Below are 11068 nucleotides of genomic sequence, written 5' to 3'. Positions count from 1 at the left end.
GGGAAGTGTTAAGGAGAGAAAATGGCCCTAGATCCACTTTTACCTAAAACTCTATCCACCGTGAAGGTATTTGATGCGAAATAATTGGAACTGACATCGAAGATGAATAGGGAGCCAATGACTCTGAGGATTAAAGACTAACAACTCAGATGACACCAACGTCCAGTGGGATCTATGGAAATGGTCATGATAATGTTAACACTTTTATATGTTGAGGTTAACTACTTGCAATTTCTCATATGTTTTCATATGTTTCTCAGAAACATATGACAGGATAAATGAACACTGCTTGACAACCCTTAAAGGTTTTATGACCTAGTCTGTGCATGGAACTAAGAGATGCTATCGAGTTTTCTAGGAAGCCACTTTTGGGAAGGTTTTTTACTAGGCAGAAAAATATCTGAGGGAAAAATGTAACAGAAATAGAACTGCAACAGTGATACCGCTTCCTTTCAAAACTAAGACAGCTAGTGCAAAAGGTGCTTTCGGTCACCAGCGGGGGGACTGGTCTCAGCATTGTAGCTTTGCCTGAGTTTAAAATCCTACCAAAACTTTTTTAGCTCTTAAGCATAAATAAAACAAACAATGACATAAATATGAAATCTTTCCAGTTTAATAAATCTTTTTTTTTCCCCCTCGTCAAGTGAAATAGTGGGAGTAGATAGTTTAATAAATCTTAAAAAGCTAAAAGAAAAAAAAAACAACTTCAAATTATGTTTGTGTTGATGAATTTGTTAAGGGATGATAGTAGCTAAACTGCAATCCACACATTAACAAGAATCTTATTCTAAATGTTCTTCTTCCTGCCTTGAAGTCTTCCTGGGGTTAAATTAATCAAGATGCTTAGAGGAACACTGTGATGAAGTCTCCTCTGGCTCAGAGAGAGTGTGTTTTCTTCTTTTCCCCTGTTAGTATAACCATAGTAGCTAAAAGGACAGGCATAGTACAGTAAGACATTTAACTAAACCAAATGAGCTTCATTCCTTTAAGTTGGACACCCAGCCAAAGGCAAATTAGCTTTGCTGTGCACCGCTTTTGCTTCTTACTGTAAATGCTGGCATCGCTGATTGGAAACTTTCACAAGAAAGGCATAGCTTGCACGCAGCTTACCAGCAGCACTACAGAAATCCGAGAGGCACAATGTCATCCCTGACTTACAGAAGTCACAGAAGGAGTAAGCTAATCCTAGGAATTGAGCAGTGGGCTGCTTTTTAGAGCCTACTGTTAGTGGCCTTTAAAGGGTCAGATGATTTCCAGTAATATTAGCTATTTTGGTGCTAAATAGAAAATACTAGAGGATTGCTACCTGCAGGAAACAGCACACACTCAGTGGGAATTTGGTTCAAAGTTCTAATAAAAATAGCATGCTTTTGTGACCAAGAGAGCTGTGAAATAGGCACATTAAAAATTCTTAGACCCTGTTATTTTGAAGCTGAAAAATTTTCAAAATTAGTCAAAAAGAGATAAAATAGGACTGGGAAGGGCAGCAATGGAAGGAGTAGGAGTAGGAGCTGATGAGTCAAAACATTTGTACAGAATGTGAAGCACCAGGGAGTCTTCATCTACCATATAAAACCCGATTCTGTGGTCTCAGAAATTAAGGAATTGTTAAGCCTAGGATATGCACAGATCCATTTGTTCTAAGTATGAACTCTGGATAATACCTCTTAAGTAAACAGCATTTCTATCAAAAACTTAGTGTTCTTGTTCAAGTTATTGGTTACATGGCATTCCCCTTCCTGTCCCCTTTTTTAAACAGAAATAGAATGCTGTATTATTTAGTGAAAAGACCAACGTTCAGAAAAATTGACAGGAAGGAAAATACGTTTGGAAAATGGCTTACACCAAACAGTCAGCACTATAGCATAGTCACTACGAAGTAAGTAAAACACAAGTTTAGAAGGTCAGTCAGTGTGGACTGGAATCCTAGCTCGGAGCAGATCCACACACAGAAAATTAGCTTCCTGATCTTTCATGAATACAGAAAAACAAATTTAAATAAATAGTTCCAAAATACACTAGATTATTTTAGAGAAAACGATAAACTGTTATTGTTAGCTTATCTGAAGTAACCTTCGAATCAAAATTTTCACAACCACCACCATGTTTTAGAAGTTTTTGATTATAATGTTGGCTTATGAAGCCCAGATGCCTTACTGACAAAAATAGGCACATTTCAAAGTATGATCACCTCTAGTCCACGTAGGCATCATGAATTTAAAAAATGGTATTTAGGTCCCAAGTCCAGTTTGCAACTCTTGGAATTTTTCCCTTGGAAGCATACAGTTATATTTTTGCCCCCTTTCATAATCAACCACCCAGAGAAAAGCAGGCTGTAAAACTATCTGCCCTCCTGCTGAAGCAAAAATATTAAAGAGAACAAGTGGAGGAAAATTTCCAACAATAGTCATATTTATCTTCCTTTATCTATAGTTTCTTTTAAACATTTTTAGAGCAGTAACAGATAGTTATATTCATAAACTTAAATAAGATTTCTTCAAAGTTCTGAAATATACGCATATGACCTCAAAATACTGTACATATCACCTACTCTCCAGGAAGAAATTGAAGTTAAAGGACTTCTTTGGATACTTTTAAGGTAAAGTAAATGATAAAGAAAAGGAACTGAAGACAAATTCTGAAAAAAAATATTAACTAAATCAGCACACAGTTTGACTCTGTTTCCTTGAAAAGCAACAAAAGCAGTTAGCCCAGGTTTGAGTATACAGAAAGGGTCATGCAGTGAGTTGCAGGGGGCATGCTTTCCTTTTATAGTTCAAATGCAGGGAATCTGGCTTTTGTGGGGACTAGCAGGTCAGCCAGGAAATATATTGTTCCAGCCATTCCTGAAGAAAGAGAAAGAAGCAGAAGTTATTATACCAAATGACTCCATTTTATAGGATGGCTCCATTTTTTTATTATCAACACTACAATATTAATGGCAATGATTTAAATGAAGGGAATCTGTCTATATTTTATACATTGCAGTTTACTGTAAGAGGAGATCGCTAGTGAGGTGCTCAGCCTTTACTTCAAGGTGCAAGATGGGAGAGAGAATGGAGCCAGACAAATTCAAGTCACAGCCCTGCCATTTACCATACATGACCTCCTTCAGCATGGCATCATGGGCCACTTACCTGCCTGAGCCTCAGTTTCCTCATCCGTTACATGAGGGTAGTAATGCCTGTGTGTTACTGCTGAAATGATTTATGACAGCATCTGCAAAATGCCTAGCATGTGCCTGTCCTCATAAACGGGAGTCACTACTATGACGACCAGTATCAGGTATGTGTGCTAATAATGATTTTTACTATTGATTTGTCATGTTAGGAAATAAGTAGCTTAAGCAATGACTACAAAATTAATTTTTTGATAAAACTCAAATTCAAATACATTATCAAGCAGAGAAGTAAGATGCTGATTATTATAAGGCCAATAAGTAAAGTGTGAAAAATACCTTCAAAGAGGGAGAACGGGGTATCCGGTGTTCTGCATCCGTGTTCTCCGTACTCTAAGCACCATTCAGCAAACTGAAAATGAGGCCAAATTAAATTATTATAGTGATTTTTTTCAGAGACTCCCAAAAGTTAACAGAGGTTGTCTCTACGGATTACGCTGAAAAGTCAAAAACTACCTTCAAGTCAGAGAAAGGGGATTAATGCAGAGAAATGGGTGGCCTGAAAGAGAATATGCTGCACCGGAGGAACTTAATGAGCTGTCTGAGCCACATATCTCCAAAGTTATGAAAGAAGAAAGGAACAAAATCTCCCTACATCTTTCTTTTTTTCCTCCCATAAATGCTATTAGAAGAATTACGTCCCTTTAAAATAATACTAATTTAACTGAAAGGCCTTTGAAGGTTTTTCTTAACTGTTTTTGTTATCTATAGACTCATGGTTTTAAGAATAAATTAATTAAATCAGATGAACTAGAGCCCTTTCTACAACCTCCTGGAAGAGCTGCCATCTAGCGGGCAGTTCTGACTCGCACCTTACAGGCCCTGTACAGGTACTTCACGTCCTGCGTGAGGTTGTAGAGGTTCAGGAAGGCGTAGGCGTTCCCCGCGGCGCCGTGGCACAGCCCATATCCCTTCTTCAGCAGCCCATACTGCCAGATCACATCAGCACACTGATAGGCACCCGAGAGATACTTTTCGTCTTTGAACACCTACAGCGTCAAAGGACATGAATTTTATTACACGGGATATAAAAGAAAGTTCAATCGACATTCCTTCTTGATAGGTAAGCAGGAGTGTCAGGACAGGAAGAGAGTGAGGTGGCTTGACAAGAAAGGGAAAGAGATTTAGTGACAGATGTGTTATATTGGTAATGACAAATTACTAAAATTGACTAGTTTTGCTTTTTTATTTTATTTTTTATTATTATTATTACCTCTTGGAGATGAGGTTTCACTATGTTGCCCACGCTGGTCTCAAACTCCTGGGATCAAGTGATCTTCCCACCTCAGCCTTGCTAGTAGCTGGGACTACAGGCACGCGCCACTGTGCCTGGCTAGTTTTGCTTTTTTTTTTTAATAATTGGGCATGACCTTGTATGTGCAGTCTAAGTTTTATGTGCATGTTTGGTTTGTGCATGTGGGTATTGCTGATGAAGCAGCTTGCTGTTATCAGTGATTTCCCAAGGAACATATGCTACATTCTTTGGTAACTATGATGCCCTTCGCTATTAGAAAGTTTCTTTACATACTGGAGAAAAAACTGTTAGTTATTAATATGCAAATTGACTATTAAACGCTAGACCTTCAGAAAAACTGATAGACCTTTACAATCGTTTGCTGCCTCCCATATCTTGATCAAAGACTTGAGAAATATTCTGAGTAAATATGTTTACTATCTCATTTTATCCTAGGTGCCCCCAAAATAGAATAAGGCAGTTTTAAAAGTTTTGCCTTTATATCTACCTCCTGAAATACAGAATTTATTTTACCAAAAGCTTATTTAGTTATGATATGCCAGTGCCTATTTACAGTCTGTGGATTTGTAATTTGTTGATTTGGCACCACAGATATCTTAGCTTACTTCTGCTTTGTTTTTTTTTTCCTCAATTAAAAACCTTTTATTCCTTGATTGTAGCTCTGTTATAGCATGCTTTTTAAGAGTAATATTTATATTTTTTTATTGTGGCAAAATATACGTAATATAAATGTTATGATTTTAACCATTTTTAAGCATACAATTCAGTGGCACTAATTACATTACAAAGTTGTAAACCATCATCACTTAATTTGCAAGATTTTTTCATCATCCCAAACATGAACTTTGTACCCACTAAGCAATATATCTCCATTTTTCTCTCCCCCCCGCCAGACTCTGGTAATCTCTGTCCTACTTTCTGTCTCTCTCTACTTGCTAGCTTATCTATCTATCTGCCTATTTTAAATACTTCATATTAACCATACAGCATATAAGTGGAGTTATACAGTATTAGTCCTTCTGTGACTGGCTTATTTCCCTTAGCACAATGTTTACAAGGTTTGTCCACATTGGTGTGTGTATTAGAATTTCATTCTTTTTTATGACTGAATAGTATTCCATTGCATGTATATACCACATGTTCTTTATCAATTCATTTCTTGATGGACACTTAGATTATTTTTACCTTTTGGCTATTGTAAATAATGCTGCTATGAACACTGGTGTACAGTATGTGTGTGAATCCTTGTTTTCAGTTCTTTTGGGTAAATACCTAGGAGGAGAATTGCTAGATCATAAATAAACATAATTATATGTTTAATTTTTTTGAGGAACTACCAAACTATTTTCCACAGCAGTTGTACCATTTTACATTCCCACCAGCAATGCATGAGGGTTTTTCCTGTATTTAATTGAGCTTCTGGGATACTGATCTTGGCTCTGCCACTAACACTATAATCTTGGCTATTCTACCTGTCAGTGAAGCAGTTTCTCATTCTATGAAATAACTTCTGCTACATATGGTATACACAGACTGTGAGAATGAATTATAATCCATTTAGCAAAGTGTTCTTAGGTCTAACAAGAGATTTATTTATTGCTCCTTTAAGGATTATAAGACTAATTATAAATAATAATTTTTTTTATGTTTTCTAATTTAAAATTGAAAAAATACACAGTACCTTATAGGCCTGAGTGAGCATGTAGATTACCCCCGGGGCACCATGACACCAATGGACAAGCAGATCTCGATTATCGTCCACACATGGAGGGTAATTGCCGGAAGGGAATTTCAGCTGGCAGATGTAGTCTACACTGGGCTTGACCAAATTATGTAACTTCACTTGGCTCACTTGAAGGCTGGGCTAAAAATGAGAAGGGGAATTATTAGTTTTGCTGAAGCAAACAGACCTTCCTAAGCCTCAGAATGAGTTTTAACCCAGGAAAAAAGCATGGTCAAAAGGAACTGAAAGGGCATTAAAAGGTTTGGATTTTATCCAATTTTTTCACCTATTGGATGCGTTTATTTCCTTTAATTTTTTTTTCTCTAATCCCATGACAGATTATCAATGCTTTTATTATAATCTTTTGTGATTTCATTTTAAGATTTTAAATAATGGAACAAAGTGAAACAGGGCTATCAGTTAACTCTTGGGGCCTTCTACATTATTTTTAAATATTTGGTATTATCTATATAAAGTAATTTTCCCAAGTCAAAGATTATGAATGTGAGTGTAAGAGGTTCCCTAAGGTTTCAACACAGAAACCATGCCTTAAAAGCCCCAGAAATGCACACGACAAACCACACATGACTTTTGTAATTACATTTAGAGAAGCAGTAGGTGGTATTTCCAATAGAACAGGACACTGACATGTTAGGAGACCTGGAATCTAGATCTCAAACTATAGCATGATTCTAGATCAAGTTTTTCTGCAGAAGATTTGCAACTGATCTAAATGCAGATTATTTTGATGTAAGAATGTCCAGATTTACAGGACACACTGTCACAGAGCATATGAACTGCCATTTTTGATACCATTTTTTAAGTTTCTCCTTTTGGTCCTGTTTTTAATCAATGACTGCTCACTTCTTTAAAAAACAAATTCAATGTTGTTTTGCCAGGCAGGGGGTGGGGCACGTAGGGGTGAGGGGTGGGCAGTGGTGTGAAGCACAGGCAGCTTGTGGTGGTGGGACCGAAGCGATATTGGTGATACAGCTTTCACAAGATTCTGAAAGTGCACTGAGTTCTTTAAGGGACATGCACATTCCACCTTACACAAAGAACAGTGTTCACGCTCAGTTTAAAGTATTAGAGTAGAATGAATGTATTCTCCTCAAACTTGCAGGCATCATGCAACATGGCCTAAAAAGAATGTTTTATTTTATGTTGATACATAGGAACCTACTAGAATGGACTTTCAGGATTAAAAATTAAATCATTTCAAATAGATAATAACCTGCAAATGGAAAAATCAATACTTGGGTTTTCAGATTTCTTATTACAGCTAACAAAAGGAGGCAGAGTATGTCTCCTGATTATTTGTTTCAATGAAAGGTCAATGAGGCTGTCCAGTCACTGACATGTAAGATTCTAACTCACCTTGAAACTTCAAAAGACTCTTTCCCTGAAACTTCTAAGAATCTATCTTTACCACTGGAAATAGAGAGCCATTGAAGGAATGTGCCAGAAAAATAAAGAAATTTAAGTCTAAATTGTTAAAAACCCTAATTATAAAACTTCTAATTGAGAAGTGCAGAGTAAATAAAACAGTTGGTCTCTGATTGCCACTAACACTCAAAGTGTGACTTTGCATTCCAAAGCAATAATAACCTTGAGTTTTTCAGCTTTGTTGTCCTTGTTTAGTTCTAGGAGGAGGGCAAGTCTGACATTCATTTTGTATTATTAGAGCCAGCTACTCAACCAGCTGGTAGGGTGTTTATCCAAGCACTCATGTTGAACGTATTAATAAAACACTTTTCTTTATGCCACATTGTGTTCTGGGAAGGTGGGGGTACCTCTGCTACCATTACAAATCAATTTTCTTTTTCATGAATTCTTATTCACAAGTGCCAATTTCTCATTAAGAAATGCTTAATCTGTCCCCCAAAATGATGCTTTCATAAGTCCTCTTCTGACCCCCTCTCCCAAGTCATGTTTGCTGCAGTAAATTCTATTTGTCTTTAGTTTATTCGACTTTGGTTGATGTGCCCCAATAGTATTAGATTCTAAGAGCTGTTGGATATTCAGCTATTTCTCAGATAAGTTACACAATGCATTGAACAGTTGCCTCAGTTTTCCTCTCTAAGTAAGGCTTAGGCAATATGTGCTCATTTGTTTTTTATTGAGTTTGTTCTTATTCCTAGAATTTCTTTCAATAGGTTATACCTTTTAATGTGGAATAATATTCTTAATTCAAGGAATTGCTGAAAAAGACAAAAGCAGAAGGCACTTCATACAGAATTATAGGTCAAAATACTTTAGCCTGCACAAGTGGCACTCGGTAGGTAAGTACAGTCACCTACAAATCAAATGTCATCTCAAAACACAGGGCTTTTTATGTTTATATACTTTAAAATCCACCTTGGCAACATTTCCTTTGTTTATCCAGGTTGGGCAGTTACAAGGAAACTAATGCAGTGGTCGACAGAATGGTAAAATACAACTAGAGCATCTGTCTTCTCACCCAAGACAGTACATGGGTCAGGAAGCACATTATAAAGTCTCACCTTAATCACCCCTTACCTGCATCAGGTAGTAATAAATTCCTGCCAGGCCATGAGCAGCCCCCACATAATATTCCTGGTACCATTCATACATCAGTGGGGTCTTTGCTGTGAAGTTTCTCTTTCTAGCTAGGTTTTCTCCAGAGGTTAAAACTGTTTCACAAATCTATGGGGAGAAAGCCGACCAAAATGACAAGATAATTAGAAATAAAAGCCTTTCTAGTGGAGGTAAAGAATTTTGTGCTAAGAGATACCAGGCAACATGGCAAGTTAGACACCGTCTTTTGGCCAGGGAAGGTCATGGTTTAATTCTGCATCAGATAAGTGGGTGCAACTATATTCTGCCTGAAGGAGGGAAGGATGGAGGATCTTGAACTCTTTGCACTACAGCTTATAAGAATATACCAGTCAAAAGAAAGACTAAACTCTAGGCACAAAAGGAGATATCTGTATCTGGGAGGTGAAATCTGGCCCTAATCTTCTGAAAAGAGATTCTTCTTTTCTACTCTCAAATGGGGCAGGCTGGGCTTCTGACTCTGAGTCCTAAGTGTTTCCAGCTGCATTCAGTGTGAAGCTGTTGGTTCTCGCTGATCGTGCCTGACCTTTAGAGGTCAAGATACACCTTCTTCCTACTTGTGATGTACTAACTTGAGAGACAAAAACAATAGTTTATTTAGGCAGAGAGTAGAGTAAGTAAGTGGGATCCTAAAAAGCATAAAAATGTGGTACCTGCTGGATGTGGCTTTGAGGAATCTTTTCCACTCCAAAGTTCTTATTGACATAAAGAAGAGCATAGATGTAGCCCATTCGTCCATAGAGCATTTCATTTGGGGCACGGGGATCAACCTTATTTAGGTGAATTAGTCTAGGAATAAAAATACATGCCCAAAATAATGTGCAAAAGATCAAGTATTGGTATATACCTAAAAATGGTACATTTAAAAAATGCACATACACACAGGATATTACATATACATAAAATATATATATAGGATAGTCAGAGTTCAAAGACCAGCCTTCGACTAAATTTCTTTCCTTCAGTTCACAACGGAATTGATAAATAAGAAATTCATAGAATGAAAGAATACAAATGTATGGCTCAGGCTGTCTAAAATCTCCCTAGTTCCTCATGGAGGCATGTCCTAAAACTAGTGCTTTAACATTTGGAGTCAGAGAAGCCCAGAACTGCTGGACTAAAGCAACACTCGAAAGGCCCTCTATTTCCATAAAATGAAAAGGTTGCTGCACCCCAGTTATCTCCTTCCTTAGTTTATTTCTTAATGCGTCACCAGGCCTACTTGAAGAGTATACAGCAGCCTGGTGGACCATAACTGATAATACATGCAAATGGCCATAGGTATGTCAGTCTCCTTGTCTCTCCAGTCTTCTAGTTCTTCCTCGAAACCACCATGGTTACCAACTTTTGTATATTCCTAGAATTATCTTATGTACCCATAAGCATAAATATATTTATAAATATAAATGTCATTCTACAGCTGTCTATTTAATAATAATATATTTGACAACCATTCCGTATTAGCACAAAGTAATTTCATTCTTTATAATAGTTATGTAGTATCCCCATTAAATGATATATTATAATATATTAGGTCCCCATTGATAGGCTCAGTTTAGCCTCTCAGAAAAAGTTACTTTTGGTGTTGGTTCCAAGTAAATATACTCCATACCCTGCCTCTCCCAGGAAATATATCTCCAAAACCTGAACAGAATATATGAAGCAGATATTTGAGGACTCTGAAAAGTAAATAGTAACAGGCAGAAAGGGGAAGAAGATCAGAATTTGAAGTATCTCAAAACCAGTGGTGAGTTTGCCACTTTTCCCCCCTCTGGTATTCCCTTAGCCTAAACTTAGTACAGCCCAAAACCTGAAAGTGGGTACAGGGGGCTGACAGAGCCCTAGAAGGCCATTAGTGCTGTCTCAAGGAAGAACAGGAAAGAGAACTCCTAATATAAGAGACAGTGAGTAAACCCCCCATTTTTCTTTATTTTCCTTTTTCTTTTCTCTGTTCCCTTGTGCTCCAGGCCACAAGCAATCTCATGCTGGCAGCAGAGGCTAAGACAAGGGGAGTCCCCTGGATCCTAAACTTCAAGGGGGGGCGGGAAGCTTTCCTCCCAGATTGGAGGAACTGTGGTTCCAGGAGGGGTGAACCCCATTGCTTTACCTCGCGTATCTTCCACATCGCCTGGCCCCAGAGGCAGGCACAGTAGCGGGAAGTACATGACAGCAGGGTAACCAAAGCCCCAGCCTTCTTGCCAGAGGACCAAAAAGGGAAGCTCCAGGGAACCAGAGAGTAGGGGGAGAGCACAGAGGAAGATAAACTTAGGGAAGTAACCATATGTGATATCTTGAACTCTGAGAATGAACCTTGTTTTCCTTTTTGGGTGGGGGA

General features: G+C 37.7%; 1 protein-coding gene across 2 annotated transcripts in view; it reads right to left on the bottom strand.

Annotated features, from left to right (window-relative positions):
* Nucleotides 1-263: 263 nt before the first annotated feature.
* Nucleotides 264-11068, bottom strand: part of LANCL1 (LanC like glutathione S-transferase 1) — a 36078-nt gene continuing 25273 nt past the window's right edge. For both annotated transcript variants that reach the window (XM_069467570.1, XM_069467560.1), the window contains exons 5-10: nucleotides 9387-9522; nucleotides 8677-8823; nucleotides 6115-6297; nucleotides 3991-4167; nucleotides 3458-3530; nucleotides 264-2846 (exon numbers count right to left, since the gene is read on the bottom strand). In XM_069467570.1, coding sequence (XP_069323671.1) covers nucleotides 2770-2846; nucleotides 3458-3530; nucleotides 3991-4167; nucleotides 6115-6297; nucleotides 8677-8823; nucleotides 9387-9522 — 793 coding nt within the window. In that variant the 3' untranslated portion in view covers nucleotides 264-2769. The remainder of the gene's footprint in view (nucleotides 2847-3457; nucleotides 3531-3990; nucleotides 4168-6114; nucleotides 6298-8676; nucleotides 8824-9386; nucleotides 9523-11068) is intronic.

This window comes from Eulemur rufifrons, chromosome 1 (assembly GCF_041146395.1).
Source record: "Eulemur rufifrons isolate Redbay chromosome 1, OSU_ERuf_1, whole genome shotgun sequence".
Taxonomy (NCBI): Eukaryota; Metazoa; Chordata; class Mammalia; order Primates; family Lemuridae; genus Eulemur; species Eulemur rufifrons.
Note: the sequence above shows the minus strand (reverse complement) of the source record. Positions and strands in the feature narration are given on the sequence as shown.